The sequence below is a fragment of the Ischnura elegans genome (assembly GCF_921293095.1).
Source record: "Ischnura elegans chromosome 13 unlocalized genomic scaffold, ioIscEleg1.1 SUPER_13_unloc_4, whole genome shotgun sequence".
Classification (NCBI taxonomy): Eukaryota; Metazoa; Arthropoda; class Insecta; order Odonata; family Coenagrionidae; genus Ischnura; species Ischnura elegans.
In genome coordinates this window covers 3,960,219-3,979,641 of record NW_025791660.1, presented here as the reverse complement: position 1 = coordinate 3,979,641, position 19,423 = coordinate 3,960,219, and the positions used below count along the sequence as shown (strand labels likewise).

Below are 19,423 nucleotides of genomic sequence, written 5' to 3'. Positions count from 1 at the left end.
ATATTACTACGCCATCTAAAAAATTGTGATTAGAAGCAGCAGCAAAGAACAATGCCAAAAAATTGAGTTACATTAATTATATCTATGTATCAATATTTCGCCAGATTAAAAAAAGGCCTTAATAGTTAAGGTTAAGTAGTAAGCAGCCGTGACATATATCCCGTGTATTCCTTTTCGTGATGCATCCTTTAACGGATCAATAAATTTTATTAGTGGATTGTCCTTGTTATGAAAAAATATCAAGTTATCTAGAATTATACAATTTTGAAATCTTATTGTAAAAAATATTCATAATTTTCTTGCATTCTTTTATGAAGACCCTGCTCCCCAAACCTTATTCTCAATTAAGCCAGTGATTCAGACATAGCTGCCCAATATACCTACCTTTCAGACATTAGCATACTCATCCCGCTTAATGTACAATGAAGACTAGTTCATGTACCACCAATCGTCATGTTACTTACTGCGGAATAGTCTTCAATTTAACCATCACCATAGTTCTGCTTAAGGGACTGCTGATGCAGGTGAGAGGTTGGATGCAAAATTACAACAAATGAAATATAAATCTCATTGTCATTATTTATTCAAAAGTTCACTAAGTTTAATTGAAATATCTTTGTGAGCCATCATCAGCTCCTTCATCTGCGACAACCACCTCTCATTGCTCTTCTTGAAATACTCGAGCAGCTCCTCAGTCCCCTCCTCCCTGCTCCTCTTCCTCGGATGTGGGGTCCCCCCAAACCGCAGACCGCCATTGCTGGAGGAGGGAGTCTGTGTGAGGGAGGAGCTGCTACTGGCTGCTAGATGGCTGCTGCCTTCTGGATGGCTGCTGCAGGTGAGCATCATGGCCTGCTCCTGGTGAGCATCATGGCCTGAGTCCAAGATAAGCACCGGGGCCACATTGTGGTGGCTGCCCAAGACTTCATCCATAGGGACGTAAAATTTCCAGGACAGAGGGCCCTTGTCCCCGCCCTCCGTCCCTAACCCACTGCGTGGGTACTTGCATTTCTGTAATGGAGAGAGTACAGTTGTGAGCACCAAGAAAATTCCACAAGGGAATGACAAAAAAAATGTTACCAACAGTTGACTGTATTGAGACACTTCTAATTATCTTCGCGTTTTGGAAAGGCTCTTAAATAAATACGATCACAATAGAATGAATGATTTTGATCGTATTGAGTTAAGTAATGCAACATTTTGAATGGGATAATGGATAATTATAAAAGGAAAACTGAAATTGATGCTTCAACATATGGGAATACCTTACCAAAAAAAGAACTAAGTAACCTTGTAGCAAAGGATAATGATCAAGTTCATGCTGCTGTGAGAGGACAACTTATTGACAATACTTGATAGAATTGAGCTATCCCCCGATGCAGTCATTATGAAAGGAAGCTATATTTCCCTTTATATGTTGACATTTCCCGATATGATTTAGTCAGTGAGAACACTCAGAATCTGATAGACAAACAAGGAAGTGGTTTTAAAATAACACCTGGTGACAACAGAATGCAATGTTTGTCCAGCTAACAGGACTCACAGGAGCTAAATGGACTCACCTTGTACTTTTCATATAAGTTCTCCCACCTTTTCTTTAGGGAGGTATACGGCCCCGTAAATCCCAGTTCCGCTGCGACTTTCCTATAAAATGAAGGTTACAATTAGTAATAAAGCTCATGAAGATGCATGGGGTTATCGGTCCTTTAAGCTTGTAAAGCAATTGGACATGCACATCTCAAGGGCAACTAACGGCCTCATTCTGCCCAACTTTAATGCAGTACAGAAATGTGAACAGCAAACTTACCCGTATGCGGCGGGGAGTGTTCCCTTTCTCCCTGTAAAGAGGGCCGCATACCTCTTCCATAGCTGTATGAACTCAAATATTTTTTCATCTGTCCCTGAAAAATGAAATAAAAATATCAACACCACAAAATATTACATGACGGAACAACAGATCGATAATCATATCGCACACTGGGGATTCTTTATTTATAGGTGATGACAATTATAATCTTTCTCGTTAACCCTCTTATCATTGGCATTGCGTCAACGTGGTGTTAGCATTTACCAACCCCCTTCCTCATCGGAAGGCCGTTTTATACGGGGTACATAATTGCTTGGGTTATGACTGCATTAATTTCTCATTTCGGCGTGCAATGGCGCGAATGGACTAATAAATTAGAAAAGGACTACATTGCCACCTCACGAGCACGTACTCTCGCAAAATTTCTACAAGCTCACTACCTTACAGCAGAGAAATTTAAGCTACGCCATCGTACACTAATCAGATTGTGCAATAACGTGCCCTGTGTAAAACAGCGTCAACAGGCTGGGGTTCACAAGTCATATTCCATTATCTACAATTGTGAAGCGAAGGCCACGCTTTCCTGATTTACCTACTCCACTTCTTAATACAAACTTAATATAATTCAGATTTAATAAACCAGAAATATAAATCCGCATCACATCCAAACCAAAATCCTAGGCGAAATAGCGTGGTCAAAGGCAATATAACGCTGTTACGAGTAACCACAACCACCACGTTTTTGAACTATCCTTTAAATTCATTCTATGGGATAAAACATACAGGAAAAGCTAGGTCAACAGACTTCGGTTGACGAAATGAGTTAATAAATAGTGTCAATGGTACCCCTTTTCCACTCGCAAAATATATACGCTAACCACGTTGTTCATCACCGCCTTTTAGAGCTGAACAGTCAAAATTTGAAAAGTTATGCCTTAATTATCATTGAAACAATTTAAATGGTACAAACTACGATACTTCACGGGATTGTTCCGAAAAGAATTTACAGTGAACATGTACATGCGCCGTTTTCTCAACCTCCATACTGGATTCAATCCATTTCAATATACATAATACAACACATATTTAAAAAAAAATAACACGCACAAGAATTTGAGCACACAATATATCACAATTACTCGTATTTAAGAGTATATACTTACAAATGAATTCTTTCTCCACTTCCATGTTTCCTCTGGTTACCTCCACGACGGTTGAAGAGCGAATGAGGGTGAATGCATGTGCTCTCTCGCGCTCTTCGCCTATGCGCTCTTCAGAGCAGGAACGTTAGCGGATTGGAATCGCACTACGTGACGTCACTTCCGATATGTGACGATCCAAAAGTGCGGGTAAGAGCGCAAGAGCGCATTTTCGGTGGATTGGAACACGGCCATAGTCTTTGTATAAATAATAATAAATAGATAAATAAATAATAAATAAATAGGTAGATAGTATCTACTCTGTCACTGGTATCACTGGGGATCAGGGGGGAGCGGCAGCTCTAGGACGGTGTCGTTCTCACTAGGGTGGGGGTTGACTGGTTTGTTCCTTTTCTGCCTCCGTTTCTTGGGCCGTAGTGGGAGCCCTGGTATGATGGTCAACGATGTGGGGGCGGGGATCACTGGTGCAATTGATGATGACGGAGGCAGTTCTACGTCGGGCAGGAACAGGTGAAGGTGGTCGCTGATGAATCTTGGAGCGGAGTAGAGCTTCTGCTTGTTTGATCTTACGACGACTCCGTTCCCAGGAAGCATGATGTCGTTGAACAGTCGTGGGTGTGCTCTGCGGTCCTCCCTGCGGCGTTTCTCCGTAGCCGGCATAATCTGTGGAGGAGAGGCACGATATTAGTTATGTTGTAGACTTGCTTCCTGTTGGTGCGAGGGTGCAACAAGAAGGTCTGCCGTAGGACACGTCTTTCAAACGAGATGTATTATTGTAGGGAATTGTTGTACGGGAGTAGAGCAGGCGGCGTACTCCATAATTGGTCTAATGAAAGACTTAAACAGGAGCAGGCCGCACCTCTCTGATACTCCGCGCCCCCTTGCTCTGACCGCGCGAATGAGGTTACTCCTTTTGTTGCACCTCGCCGTGATGTTGGCGACATGCTTCCTGAAAGTGAGGTTTTGATCAATTAGCACCCCCAGGTAGGTTGCCGTGGTGGACTGGTGAACCCTTTGGTTCCATAGGGCCACTTGCTGCTGTTGATAATGCTTCTTCCCAAGAGGTTTAATGATGATCAGTTGTGTCTTCTTTGGGTTTGGCCTAACTCTCCAGTCCTTAAACCACTTCTCAAGGCGCGACAGCATGCTCTGTATGTAGTTTACCGCCGTCCGCGGTGTAAGGACTGTGCTCCATAGGGCAGTGTCGTCGGCGTATTGGATAACTTCCACGGTCTTTCTATGCTTCTTGTCCGTGAGTATGTCGTGGCAGTACAGCGAGAAGAGTAGGGGGGACAGCACGGTGCCCTGAGGGACACCGGCTTGTAGTGGGAAAGCGGAGGAGATCTGGGGCCCGACTCTAACCCTCGCGCTTCTGTTTCTGATGAAACAGTTGATAAGCCGCAGGAGGTCCTCTTCCATCCCGGGCAGCTTCTCAAGCTTGTACATAAGCCCGTCGTGCCACACGCTGTCGAATGCCCTTTCTATGTCCAGGAACAGTGCTGCTGTGTATCTGTTCCTGTTGATCCCTTCTGCTGCTGTGCTGGTTAGGAGAGTGAGGGGATCCGTGGTGCACCGGTGTGGTCTGAATCCATATTGGAGTTGTGGTAGTGCTCCGTTTTCTTCCAGTAGTTTGGTCAAGCGCTGCACTATGAATCTCTCAAACCACTTTCCTATGGTGCTGGTTAAGATAATAGGTCGGTAGTTCTCGGCTTTCGAGTTGTCCTTTCCAGGCTTGGGTATCATTACCATGGTCATTTTCTTCCAAGCCTGAAGATAGTATCCTAGTGCAAGGGCTGCGTTGAAGATGTTCGTTAGAGGTGGTAAGCACGCTGGTGAGTGCATCAGATGTATGGCCTTTATACCATCCTCTCCGGGTGCCTTGTTTTTCCTCGGTTTAGCAGATGCCATGTCTTCCTCTGTGATGCTTCTGAGGATGCCCGTTCTTTCTTGTTCCTCAGGTATTTCTTCCCACGGCAGGAATCGCCCCCTCTTCCATCTGGCGTGGAAGATACAGGTTTTCATGTTCTTATTGTTGAAAAGGGGGTCTTGCATCGGAGAGTAGACGTCTTGCAGTACTCTCCGGAATTCTTCTGCCTTTTCTGCTGGCTCTGCTATCGGGTTGTCATCGGGACCCTTCAATGAGCTGTGCGTCTGAGTCAGCTGTCCCGTCAGCAGCTTAAATTTTCTCCATAACGCACCCTCGTCCCGGTAGTCGAGGTTTTTACAGGCATTTTCCTAGGCTTTCTCTTTCATTTTGATGGCATTTCTGCGTATGACAGCGTTTTGCCTGTTCCACTCTTGTTTGACTGCCGGGTCTCTGTTCCGGATCCATTCTCGGTCCCCACAGTGGTCCCAAATCGAAAAAAGCTGGCCAAAATTAATTACGCTATTGTTATTATGTATATATTTGACCCAAAGGTCTATTCTTATTGTTTTTGACCCGCTTATTCTGAATTTATAACTATTTTTTTATGTATTTGCAATAATTTTATTGTTATTTCACAATTTGTTTAAACAATTAATGTTTTTAACATTGGAATTTGAGATTATACTGGTGATAGTAAATAAAAATTATACATATCATAAAACAGAATTAGTTATTTAAAAGATACATAAATGCATATAAAATGACTGCATTGTTTATTTTTGGACAAATTTTGAACAACTGATTTTGAATGAACCAAGAGAACATTTTCTACTTTCTCATATGTTTGATCGTATTTCATACGAAAAATAAGGTAATATTAATTGTAAATTTATATTATAAGTATATTATTAGTATTATTGTACTACATTAATTGTTTAAAAATTATATCTAATTCTAATTAAGTAGACAATTTTATAGTTCCTTGTCACGTGCCAATGGATTTGGAAGCAATTTTAAACGGGGTTCCTTATTTCACAAGTTTCAACGGAGGCATTATTACAATCATTGAAATGTTATAAACAATATTTCATAACTCCTATAACTCAAGTTAAACGCCAAATTTATTGATATACACTTGCAATAAGCTCTTTACGCAGTGAGGCATCAATTTAACGAGCACATGATTTGGTACGAAAAATTAAATGAGATTTTCCATTAATTTGGGCTTTTTTAATCATCAAAAAAATAAGTTAACATTTCTTCTTATCTTTCTCAGTCATTGTTACGAAAAAAATTTAAATACATTCATAATCACTATCCGACAAATCCTCATCACAGTCGTCATCCACTCAATTCTTCCAGGATTAATAAACTCTTTACCTCGACTGGTAATTGAAGTAATTTCCTTCTTTGAGCCTTAGAAATACTTGATATCATTGCATCTGAAGTTAGGAGTAATCTTTTAAACAGGTCTTCATTCGTTGCTATCCAGGAAAATTTCCTTGCATGGTGCTCCCTGAATCTTCTTATGTCCTTATTCCTCGCCTCCATTGCCTCCTCGGACAAGTGGACAACAGGAAGGGCAGCTTCTTTAGATGTCCGTCGGAGGAGCAAGTACTGATGTTTCGTGAAATTACCGGAAACGATCATGGAAAGGGCTTCTTCGTGGGAGATTTTGCTTTGCCTCACATCCTTGGCTCTCCATTTAGATAACACTCGCCGCGCTCTTGAGAGAGTGGTTGTTGTCATCTCATTTATTATTTTCGCCACGAACTCATCACCTTTGCTTCGATAACTCATGGATGCTCTACCGGCGATGTGCTAGCTCTAAGATCCTCCGTTTTCCATTTAAATGATACGGACCCTTTTCCACTTTCAAGAAATTTTTCATGCATCTCAAGACGCGTGAAAATTTTCAGAGTTATCGAACTAAAACACTATGGGCACTCTTCTTCAACCCCACAAGTCTTCTTTAAAAAGTTCGAGGATACTCGACTTTTTCAAGACTCGATCTTCACGCTTGAGGAAACTAACTTTCACGTCTTTCGTTTGGCAAAATCTGACTAAAACTGAGTTTTGGCGGGAAAATGTCGGAAAAGCGATGTCTAGAAGTAATTTGGGGGTTCCATAGTGTGAGGTTCGCGATGGTATTATCTCCATTTTCTAGGAAATATCACATTTGAAGAGTGAAAAGGCTTACTCCGTTCATCCCCGGTGGTCAAAGTGCAATTCATAACAAGTGTACAGAGAGCGGTGTTTGTGTTTTCCCAATGGGCGCAATAAATAGCCTAGGCCTTTTCGGCAGTCGTTTGCCCTGCATGCGGTTGAGGAGGCCGCTAAGGAGGCGACAGAGGGACAATGTGCCGCGTGAGGGCAAAAACTAATCCGTCTAACGGTAGGAAAGGGTGGAGTAGCATTTGAGGGATTCTTTTTTGTTTTGATTGCATTCAAGTTTTTGAGGATTACTATAAGCATAGCTGCGAACTTTCGTTCCATAAATATATCCTTCCGCTCGAGTCCTTAAGCAATTTTTATGAGAGCATGGGCACACGTAAATAAAAGGTAAGGCCAAGTGGAAACTATTAATGATAAAATGTTCTACGTATGGCAAGAGATGTTTATTCATAGGGTAAATATTTTTTGTAGAAAAAAAATATCCAACAATGTTGAATAACACCCATAAATACTGGATTTCCTCGAGCCCTACCACGCGCCAGCCAGGCCGCCGTCCGCGTCAGCGCATTGCATCATTATAGTTAAATCAATGCTGAGGTCGGAGTAGCAACTAGTAGCAAAACTTTTGTTCACTACTGCGTTGCATATATTTTTCCCTTTGTATTGGTGCAAAAGACACCGTGCATTCACGTGCCTCTCTAAACGATATTGTACATTTTATTTGAAAATTCGGGTAAAAAACACTTAAGTTACAAAATATATATAAAATAGTAAACATAGTAAAATCCGAATAAAATTTATGTCCTACTATGTAATAATGTTTATATTTGTAGTTAAAAATGTTTTTTGGCCAAATATATCGCGTAAAGGTTGTCCTGCATGACGCTGAACTCCATCAAAATCGACCGATTTCTAGCAACTGTGATTTTTACGGTGAATGCTCCATGTTTGATTGATCACTGCAGCCGCTCTGATGAACAAAAATACTAACTTAGTAGTGTAATTTGTAGACCATATCCTGTAGAATCCGAATATAAGGTCCAAAAATTCCTTGAAAATTTTCGAAAAAACTACTTTTGGCCAGCTTTTTTCGATTTGGGACCACTGTGCGCCCTCTTTTCTTTGATGAGTTTCACTATTTGTGGGGCGAGCGGCGGACAGGCGGTGTCAATTGTGTTCATCGGGATAGCAGTGGCGGCTTCGGCGAAGGCCCTCACCACGGTCTTTATCGCTGCGTCGACTTCCGGAACGTTGTGTAGAGCTCCGATGTCTTCTGTTTTAGCCTGTACTGTTCTGTTGAAGGCTTCCCAGTCCACCTTCTTTCAGTCTGGTCGCTGGAAGACGCAGTTCCCTCGCTGTTTCACCCACCTGAATGAGAAAGAGAACGGGAGGTGGTCGGATGTAATGCAATCGTCTACGTTGACCTGTCCGCATAGAGGCATAAGGTCACCCATGACGATTGCATGGTCAGGGTTGGATGCTCCTCTCCCTATGGAAGTGGGGGAAGGGATGTCCAGCCGCACCATGGCTGCGAAGGAGGAAGGAGAGGAGTTTGCGCCCATTGGCGTTAGAAGCGTGGTCGCTGAAGGCGTGATGGCGTGCGTTGAAGTCCCCGAGGAGTATTGTGGGTTGCTTGCTGTCAGCGATGAAGTCCAGGAGCTTCATCGGTAGCGGCGCTCGTGGTCTGCAGTAGAGCACGCAGATCTGCACGTCTCTTTGTTCAAGCCGCACGCTCGCCATCACTGCGTCGTTTCCTTCTGGCAGGCAGTTCTCCGGGATGTCTAGGTGTTTGGCCGCGATGTCGGAGCGGATCAAGATGGCGACTCCACCGGATCGTGGTTTAGCCCTCGGTACGGAGAACTCCTGGAAGCCAGAGATTTTTACTTTAGCGGAGGGTTTGAGGAAGGTCTCCACCAGCCCCATGATGGCGACCTTCTTGCTCCTCATATGTTCCCGGAGCAGTGACCGTTTTTGGGCCACGGCTCCGTTTAGGAACGACACTTTTGGGGACTGATTCATGTTAATTTCTTAATCTCGGCGCGTCGCTCCCGCGTAGGTCCTCCATCCGAAGATGGTCCTTGCCGCTGCTCTGATGACGTCCGTGACCTCCTCTGCGACGCTGGGGTGAACGGTGTTTCGGATGACCTGCGACATGAAGCGGATCACCTGGCTCCTCGTCGCTGGCTGGTCCCCTGATTGTGCCTGTAAGAGATCCGAGAAGAAATCTACTTCAGGGGCTTGGTCATGGCGCTGCTCTGCCGGGCGCTCAGGGCGAGCCGGGGAGACAGCGCGCTCACGTGTGCCCAGAGGCGGAGGGTGCCGACTCTGGACACGAGTAGCACCATGTTGCGGCGGGGGCCGCTCCTGGGTGCGGGCGACCTTCCTGGATCGGAATGGGCGAGCCGGCTCGCACCGATACAAGCGGCCATCTAGGGAGAAACCGTTCCCCAAGGTTCTCCCGCAATCCGCCTCACTGGCTGCTGGAAAGAGGACCCTCACGACGGTCGTCTTCTTCCTCCCCCGCGTGTAGATTCGCCAGGCCTCCTTCACAGGGATGTCCAATTCCTGGAGTCTCTCCACCATGTGGTCCACTCTTGTGGCGTAGTCCACACCTAGAATGACGAAATCGAAGATTTCGCTCGCGGGTGTGGGAGGTGGCGCGGTCGGGCGCCGTTCAGGGGGGAGATGGTATTGGAGCGGCTCCCCTATGGCATAGTCCAATCGTCTATATTCCTGCCTCAGGGTCTCCACTCCTCTACGATCTATGTTTACTATCGCGGTGCGCTCCGTATTGACGAATCCCGTTCCGTATAGACGAATTTCCGGGCATTTGCAAGGTCCGGATAGGCCTGGCGCCAAGCTTGGAAGAAGCTGCGCTGACTGCAGAATCGTGGGAGACGGGCGATGTGAACTGGGAAGGTGCGGGTCGGGGGTGTGGCTGGGGTGTGGGATGGTCTCGTGGCGGTGGGTGCCGTAGTTGGTGGGATGGTGCGAGTTGGAGCACCGGATGGCTGCCTCCTCGTAACGAGGCTGAACGTTTGGCTCAGGAAGGAGGGAGGGGTAGGCACTTGTAGTGCCATCAGGGCTGGTAGTGCAGCCACCGGAGTGGCCACGATGGTGGGGGTAGAGGTTGCCGCTGGGGTGATTGGTTGGAAGGGGGAGGGTGAGGCGAGCGACCTCATGGTGATGTTGGGAAAGGAAGCCAAAGAGGAAGATGCGGCAGGGGAGGTAACGGCCTCGTCCGCTGACGGCGGGACGGGAGCCGGGCTAGCCCTCGAACTAGGACGCGGCAGAGTCCGGGGATTCAGGAGATTCGGTGTCAGTCCCCGCGGACGGCGAGGAAGAGATCCGGGTACCCGTTCCATCCGGCCTCGCAGGGGGGGATCCTGAGATCCGTGGTAAGGCCAGAGCCCTAGGGGAACCGCGAGACCTCGGGTTATATTTGGTCGGGCATGATAAAGGGCGGTTGTGTAGTCGTCCGGAGACGACTCTCTCCATCGCGCCGACTCTCAGACCTTACCAGGCTCCGTGACGCGGAGCCTGGCATCCGTGATGCGGAGCAGTCTTGCAACAGGTTGGCCGTGACGCAGCGCAACCGAAGGCCTTCTCGTTATGCGAGCTAGTCGTCGACGGTCGTGTTAAGCACCAAAAATACGGGCACCGCTGCCGTTACGCGGCTGAATGGAGCCTCTATTTTGCAAGTGAGTCAAGTGTTTAGGAAGCCCCTGTAGGCGCTGATGCCTTTGTAAAAAATTGGGCGCTGATGCCTTTTTAAAAATTTAGGCGCTGATGCCTTTTTTTTAAACTTAGGCGCGGATGCCTTGCGAAAACTTAGTGATTTGGCCTTTGAAGCAAGAGCGGGGTGGCTCTTATGCCAAGTCCCGCTTAGATCTGGGAGGCGCTGATGCCTCTCAAATCAGGCCCCTATTTCTAGGCGCTGATGCCTTTTTAAAACTTAGGCGCTGATGCCTTGCTAAAAACTTAGGCGCTGATGCCCCAGAAACCTAAGGCGGCGCTGATGCCGCGGAGGAGGCTCTTATGCCCCTGAAGATTTAGGCTCTAATGCCTCGAAGCGAAAAGAATAAGTACGAAAAGGCCCTCTTTGGATCCTTTCGGAAAGGTTGCCAAGAACTTTGGTGGCTTAAGGCCCTGGTGTCAGGTCCTCCCCAGACGGGGGAAGGCCGCCTAGCGCAGGTGTTGTCCTCCCCAACCCCTGTGTACCTATTAGACTACTTGCCCGAAGAAAAGCAGAATAGCCCCGACGGTGATCGCGTGCCCCACGGCTGGAGAACCCACCGCACGTTACGTGGGCGCCGTTAATGTTTGTGATGGGGAGTTTCCTTCGGCTGCTAACGAGTGCGTTAGCGTGCAAGCTTCATGAAATGGGGACTCTCACCCTATGGCCAACAAGTGCGTCGGGGTAGGTCGTATGAGAGGTTTTGTGTGTAACAGCCGAAGAGTTGAGGACCGAACCCTCTCCACTAGCAGACTTCACTTGGGCAGTTACTAGTTCCCCCGGGCGGGGGAATACTGTCGCAAGGGTGCTAACTTTGGGTTACCCGTAGGGCCCGCAGAGAGTTTCTTACACAGGCCTAGAGGAGAAGGGAAAAGAAAAAATCTGCCGCGGCCCCGGTGGTCCCTCTTCCTCGGTCCTGGTCAGTCGCGGGCGGCGTCGGTGACTGCTCAGCAGCGCAGGCGCTGCCTACGGATGTCCTGGCGGCGTTGTCTCCCCGGCGGCAGTGGCTGCTACTACGCCTGTAAGAAAAGGCCCTAAAAAGGGCTAAGACACTAAGCAGAGGAGAGGCCTAGTCCTAAAAAGGACTAAACAAAAGCACGGAGATAACCGAAAAAGCAAGTCCTGGGTAGGACTGGGCCTTCGCGGCTGCCTACAGCAGCGCTAGCGCTGCTCGCGGATGTCCTCGCGGCGCTTTCCTCTCTCTCACTCTCTCTCTCTTTGACGTCTGCTGCTGCTACGTTGTTGTCCATCTTCCCCCGCGGCGGTGGCTGTATCTACTCCTGTAAGAAAAAGGCCCTTAAAAGAGCTGTGACGCTAAGCAGAGGAGAGGCCTATTCCTAAAAAGGACTAAACAAAAGCACGGAGGTAACCGAAAAAGCAAGTCCTGGGTAGGACTGGGCCTTCGCGGCTGCCTACAGCAGCGCAAGCGCTGCTCGCGGATGTCCTCGCGGCGTTGTCCTCTCTCTCTCTCTTTGACGTCTGCTGCTGCTACGTTGTTGTCCTTCTTCCCCGGCGGCGGTGGCTTTTGCTACTCCTGTAAGAAAAAGGCCCTTAAAAGGGCTGAGACGCTAAGCAGAGGAGAGGCCTAGTCCTGAAAAGGACTAGACAAAAAGCACGGAGATAACCGAAAAAGTCCCGGGTAGGACTGGGCCTTCGCGGCTGTGTACAGCGGCGCAAGCGCTGCTCGCGGATGTCCTCGCGGCGCTGTCCCCTCACTCTCAGGCGTCGGCGGCTTCTAAGTTGTCCCCTGTGGGAAGAAACACGAGTCCTTAGAAGGACTCGGGCCAAGCCCGGAGAGATCCCAATCGGTGCCTAGGCGGATGCCTCGGTCGCGCAAGCGCTTCCTCCGGTGTCCTCCTTGGCGCGTCGGTGTCCTCTTGGCGTCGGCGTCTGCTCCTAGTTGGCTGCTGCTCTTCGCTGATCCTCGAAGTCCCTCGATGAGCTCTTCCCCCCCTCCGCCGTGTGGTCTTTGTTTTCTGGATAATGAAGTCTTTTACTTCTTTTAATCCTTATATTTTCGGTTTAACACCCTTGTGTTAGTGATTTCTCTTTTTTTATGTTTATTATTTCATATTTAGGATATTTTCCGGCCTTTTGTGTGTGTCCTTCAGGGTGTCTTTAAATTATATTATTTCTTGGATCGCTTCATTTTCATTTACCGTCAACTCTTCGTAATATTTCTCTGCTTTTTTTCGCGCAACCTCCTTGACTGCGGTTGTGTTACTTATTCTGTACACCGCTTCATTGCGTATCCTAATTTTAAAGATTGAGCGTAGATGTCGTCTCTCAAGCTTATCGATTTTGTCGATTTTTTCTTTGCTCAGTAGTCCCACCACACCGGTGCTGCATATAGTAATTTGGATTGGATATAGGACTTATATATTATGGTCTTTGCAGCTACTGGGGTGACGTTACTTTTCAGAATTGGATTTAGTGACACTCTCGCGCCTATGTATTTGGCTATCATTTTGTTGATTTGGCTGCTCATGCTGAGTTTCCTATCAAACTCGACGCCTAAGTATGTAATTTGATTTTCCCAGGGTAAGGGTTCCTGTTTAATTCTCAGTCTCTCCCGTCTATTGTCTTCGACTGTAGCCTGTTTTCTGAACATTATTGCTTTTGTCTTTTCGGTATTAATTCTCATCCTCCACTTGCTGTTCCACTTAATAACCTCATCAAAGGCTTCCTGGCAGTATTCTGTAGCCTTATTCGGGCATTTGCTCCTTGCTTTTATTGCAGCATCGTCTGCATATAAGGCAGTTTTAGAATGCCAGTCCTCTCTGTCTATGGGGAAATCTGCGACATAGATGTTAAAAGCAGGGGGCCAAGCACAGAGCCTTGGGGCACCCCTGCAGACATTTCCTTGTCAGAGCTAGACACATCTTTCCACCTGGTCGCGAAGGTCCTCTTGCTCAAGTATGAGCGTGTCATGTTTAAGATCCACAAAGGGAAACCCCACTCAATCATTTTGTGTAGTAGACCTTCGTGCCAAACACTATCAAAGGCTTTCGAGACGTCGATAAAGACACCAACTGTTGTCTCGTTTTTATTGAAGCCATCACAGATGTAGTATAAAACTCTGTGTACCTGCTGTGTACAGGACAGACCCCTGCGAAACCCGAACTGTTCTTGCGGGATTACGGTGTTGGCATACTGCTCAAAGTATGGGATGATGAGCCTTTCCATAAGTTTACTTACATTTGACAGTAGCGAGATAGGCCTAAATTCGTCACTACTAAGAGTTTTGCCTCTCATTTTAGGATTACAAATAACCACTGCTCTTTTCCACGGAGTGGGAAAATCCCCATGTCTAATGCATTCGTTAATTAATGTCGTCAAAAACATAATTGCCTTTTCTGGTAGTTTAAGAAGTACTTCGTTGGGTATGTTGTCTAGGCCACACACCTTACCCTTTACCAACTTTTTTATTTCGTTCCGTACATCGTTTTCGGTTATTGATGGCGCTTCATCGTCCTTTTCCCATTCGCGGTCTATAATTAAATCCGGTGTGAAGATGCTCTTGCGTACCGGTTTAAACACCCTCTCAAGGAAAGTTGCCAGATGTTCGGCCTTGTCCTTGGGGTTTCTTAGCAGATTGCCTTCGTTTGTTTTAATGACCGTGTCCGGCGGTGTTGATGTTTTCATGCCCCTTGCAATTTTCCAAATTCCTTCTCTGTTGTTTTCGAGATTTTTAAGTTTTGTCTCTCACGTCCTTTTCCTCAGATCTCGAATACTGCAGGTTATCTTTTTGTTTAGTCTTCACTTTGTTTTTAAGAAGTCTCGTTCCCAAATTCCGGTATTTCCTTATCCAATAATCTCTTTCTTTTAATATGTCTTTAATATCGGACGGGAGTGGAAGGAAATTCTCGCCACGTTTTTTCTTTTTTGGGATGGCTTTTTCCATGGCAGCATATATGACCTCTCCCAGTGATTCACCTTTGGAGTCAAGATCGATTATCGTCTTGGATTTGATTGGACTCAGATTCTTCTCAATTTCGTCCTGAAAAGTTTTCCAGTTAGCCAGGTTGTAGCAATAGCGTAACCTTTCATCCGTGTGTAAAATGGGGTTCGTACCAACCCTTACCATAACTGGGTAATGATCACTTGTTAGACTGTTGATTACGTATGACTTCATATAACTTTTGATATTTTTACTGATAGCGAAGTCGATGACCGAATTTCCATATATTCGGGTGGGTTCTACTGGTGCTGTGATTCTCAGTCCTTTCTCATCCGTATATTTTTTAAGTTTCTTTCCGTTTTCGTTTTCAATTGGGCAGTTCCACTCGACATGCTTACTATTGAAGTCACCGCCGATTATAGTTGCTTTATCGTCGACAAAGAGTTTATCGAAGTCATTTTCTTCAAATTTTTTCGATGGGCTTAGATAGCAGGAATATAGTCTGATATCTCCCATTCTCGTTTCAATAATCACTCCTATAGCTTCCAGCGTTAGGAGGTCGTCATTAGGTAAAACACTGGATTTTACTCCTTCAGATACTGCAATTGCCACCCCACCAGATGCTTTGCCTCTCTGAATATTATCATTGTCACGTCAATATGTGACGTAGGCGTCAATGCTGATATCAATGTTCTCTTTAAGCATTGTTTCCGAAATAAAAAGAACATCTACGTGGTTTCTATTTAAAAACATTTGTAATTCTGGAAGCTTGTTTTTTAATCCGCCGTTTGCATTCCAACAGGCGATGACTAGTGATTTATTTCTCATGGGCGTATTATCCATGATTGGTTTGTGAGTTCAAAATTTGCATTATCTTGTTTAAAAACTCCGGCATCATCATCATTTGCTGTTGCATCATCTGAGTTAGCGTTGTTACTGTTTGCATTAGGTCATTTGTGACTTGATTTTGACCTGCCTCTTTGCTTTGACTTTCTGGTGAGTTGATGCCATTATTGGTTCTGCTGCCTTGGCTTTGAACTGGCTCGTTAGATAATCCAGGGATATTTTTCTGTCTTTGTGCATGCTTATCTTGAGTTATTTTTGCTGCGTGAGTAACGTCGCCTGCCTGATTTCTATTTTCCCAGACGTTTATTAATGGCTTGGGTGCCGGAATAAAGTTTTCTTGGCGTTCTTCACGCATTTCATCCATAAAAGGTTTATTTCGCTTTAATGCTTTTTTTTGTATTCGACGCATTCTTTCGCTCCCGCTGCATGTTTTCCCCCACAGTTTACACATTTCAATGGGTCTGTCCTTGGGCAGTCTTTGCCTTCGTGTCCTTGAGCGCAAAAATAGCATCGCGGAGCCGCCATATAGTTTCTTGAGCCATGTCCATATCTATTGCATCTATAGCATCTTTGTGGATCCTTGTATTTGTTGACGTTAATGGTGATCGGGTGTTTACAGACGAATCTAATATCCTCCAGTTTCTTTACATCGAAGCCTGTTTGCTTCTGGACTGAAATTACATACGCGTCGGTTTTTGTTTTTCCTAAGATTCGTGCACCCACGCACGGGATGCCTTGCGTGATGAAATCTTCTTGTATGTAATCGCAGTCCATGTTGTGGTCGAGTCCGTGGATAATATATCGTACTATTCTTTCGTTCCTCTCTGACCAGGCATGATGTTGTGCGTCACTTTCTTCTAGGAAGGTTTTGACTCGATCGTAATCGTCTTTTGTTTTCAGTTGTAGCTTAGATACGTCATTTAGCTTTTTAATGAAAAAGCGATTCGCTCTGTTTTATTAAGGTCGTCATGTTCCTTACGCCATACAAAACAATTGCCGGCGGCTTTCTGGTTTTCGTAATGTTTGCAACATCGCCTTACGGGATGTTGTCTATATTTTGTTGAGTGGAGGCTCTTGACAGTGGATCAAATTTATTACTAATTGTAATTTCTGCAGACTCCACGTTATCTTTTCGTTGTCTTTTACGCCTGTTGGTTGCGGCTTTCACAGTGACAAATAAATCATTCCCTTGAGAGGCAGGTTGATCCACAGGGTGGTCTTCATGGTTTGTATCCGTGCTTACGGAGTCGTCTATGAGCTCCATTGATGATATCACGTCTTCGGTTCGGGTTTCTTCTACTAGCCGTTTTTCCGCTCTCTTCGATGTCGTCGCCTCAGGGAAGAGAACTTTTTTTATGTTATCCGGGATGGGCACCCTTTTCTCCTGCGTTTTAGTCACTCGTGGATCGCGGTCAGAATAAGATCGATATCTGGCCAAGTTGTTGTTGACTGGAGACGTATTCACAGGCATTTTTGAGGGCTCCCTACTCATAACTCGTAACCAGGAGGGGGGGAACTGTGGAGGATCTTAGCGGGAGCCCCGGCAGATCCTACCGCCGAAGCGGCAGGGCACAGACGGTCGAACCCAGATCCCCCCCTATCCTGCCTCCTAGTCCCTAATAAGTGGACCCGATCACTTTCCCCAAGAGTGCAATGAGATAAATAACCTCTTACTTGGGTACTAATGACCGAGACGACCTTGGGGATATTCGTTACTCGGGCGAGTCGCCTTGACGTGAGAACGCACTACTCCAGTGATCAGCACGCCGGCAAGGCGCCCCCTTTCACGACTCGTATTTGAGCCCTCAGCCGGTTTTCACCAGGCAATGCCTCATATGTAGATTCAAAATCTGAAACAGATGACGAGCGACTGCGCATCGAAGAAACCCGAGAAGCCGATGTCCAGCAAGAAGAATAAATTTTTGCGCAAGTCAAGTCAAGTCAAAAAGCGTTTATTTTCAATGCTGCCAGTGTACATGAATATTTACATAGTATTGGTTATATATATAGACATATTTACAGCATGAACCCCGTCATAGGACATTTTTCCTCTTCAGGGCTTGTCATTGGTATTTTAGTTTACAGATGTTTGTGAGCTTGTAGCAGCATTGTTATACAGATTTTGCTGGAACTCTTTTTCTCCGGGATGGCTTTTGGTCTGACATTCGTCCGAGACGTGAGGGAAACCGGCAGAACCTCACGTAGACCGCCGTGTAAAAGATGCTGATGAATGTTGATGTTGCAGCAGAAGTCAAGTGGTGTCTGGAAGGCGTTATCCTGGTGTCCTTTGCTTAGCCGGTGTGGAGTGCTGTAATTTTACAGATCGGAATTAATATACAATATAATACAATAGAGCAAGCACTAGGTTGTCATTGGGCACTTTAGTATATATGCAAGTTTATATGCAAGTTGATAAATATATTATTTATTTACATGATAAGCAAATCGTTTATGGTCATTGTCATTTGTATATTTATTTACATGCCATTCGTCAGAGTTAAGATAATTATCAGGCTTTATTTTGCTTTACATATTTACATTTAATTTAATAGATGAATGAGCTTTATTTCAGGATATTTAATTTGGAATTACTTAGGACAAGATAGGAAAGGAAGTTAGTTAAGTCCTGGGCCAAGTTGGCGTTAAATTTATGCAATTTAGGTTCATATGAAGTAAAGTACTCAATTTGATAGTATTGATTACGTGAAACTAAATTTGTTTAACAAATATTTCTTGGTATCCGTAATGCAGATAAAGTCAAAGGCCATGCATATGAATTTGAAAGCAGGATTTGTAAGATGAAATTTGTGCATAGAAATTTAACTTTAAGTATTGATGTATTTGATTGAAGTTATTGGTTCCTGGATTTGCGCAGTGCAGTTGCGATTATATTCGGTGGAGTCGGGACTCGCCGACACCGGATTGGTCGATCAGATCGGCCAGCGGCAGGCCGTAGAATGTGTAAGCCACACAGACATGGTTCGAATCACGTTCTCTCAACTTCGAATTCATTCTCTTCGAATTCATTCTCTTCGAATTCATTCTCTCGACATCGACGATTCGACGATTTTCTTCACGGATGAGGACAGGAGAGCACATGCTTCACGAATGGTTCAGTTTCTGAGCAACTGGCTTGGTTAATTACCTTTTTTATTCGGAAAATTTTACAACCGGAGCAAGAGACTCGACAGTACACGACACGCGCGGAAGTTGCACTCGGGGAGGGGGGCTGAGTCCCACCTTCTCATCCCCGAGTGGTAGACTTTCTTTGCCATCTACATCGGTCGTTCTCACTTGTCACTTCCGGATAGAGGGCCCCTAATTGAGCAGATTAATTGGGGTGAACCTCCTTGCACTTCCGTGAGTGGCAGGTGGGTCCTTATAGGGATCTAGAGAGTAGGGTAGGGAGAGGGTTGGTGAAGACCCTCTGTGCCCCCCTCCGCTTGCGGTTGGGGATCGGCGGGATCACCGCGCCCTCTCACTGAGCTTTTACATTGCACACGCATTACTAGGGCAGAGTCTCTTGCGAGATGTTTCGTTCCCCTGTAAAGGGGAGGCCATCGGCCACCATAACAGACGCACGAACCGAGGCATTGGACAATGATTAGGCGAAAATCTCGTCACGGGACCCAAGAATACGGCAAAGGTCGGATAGTTTGGGAGCCAAACCCCGCGCTGCGGAGGGGAGAATTTCGCTCCCAAGTAACATAGCGGGAGTACTTTTTCCCAGGGAATCGAAGACCCAGGCACGTGTGCAGAAAAAATCGGTCACGACATCAGAGGAGGCATCAGAAATAATCACTGAGTCATGCCAAAACCCTACAGAACTTGAGGTCACGCGGATGGAGACTCAAGAGGAAAATAACGAAAGTAACGAGGACCACGGCACAGAGGAAGAGGGCATCTTTGAAAGGATCGACGAAACGCGGAGGAA

The 19,423-nt window shown here is 45.8% G+C and overlaps 1 protein-coding gene across 1 annotated transcript; it reads right to left on the bottom strand.

The window, feature by feature from the left end:
- Positions 1–576: 576 nt before the first annotated feature.
- LOC124173290 lies at positions 577–1,856 on the bottom strand. Its single transcript, XM_046552809.1, has 3 exons — positions 1,805–1,856; positions 1,560–1,641; positions 577–1,008 (listed from the first exon to the last, which is right to left on the bottom strand). The coding sequence occupies exon 3, from the start codon at positions 928–930 to the stop codon at positions 577–579; it is 354 nt and encodes a 117-aa protein (XP_046408765.1). The 5' UTR covers positions 931–1,008; positions 1,560–1,641; positions 1,805–1,856.
- Between the last annotated feature and the right edge of the window lie 17,567 nt (positions 1,857–19,423).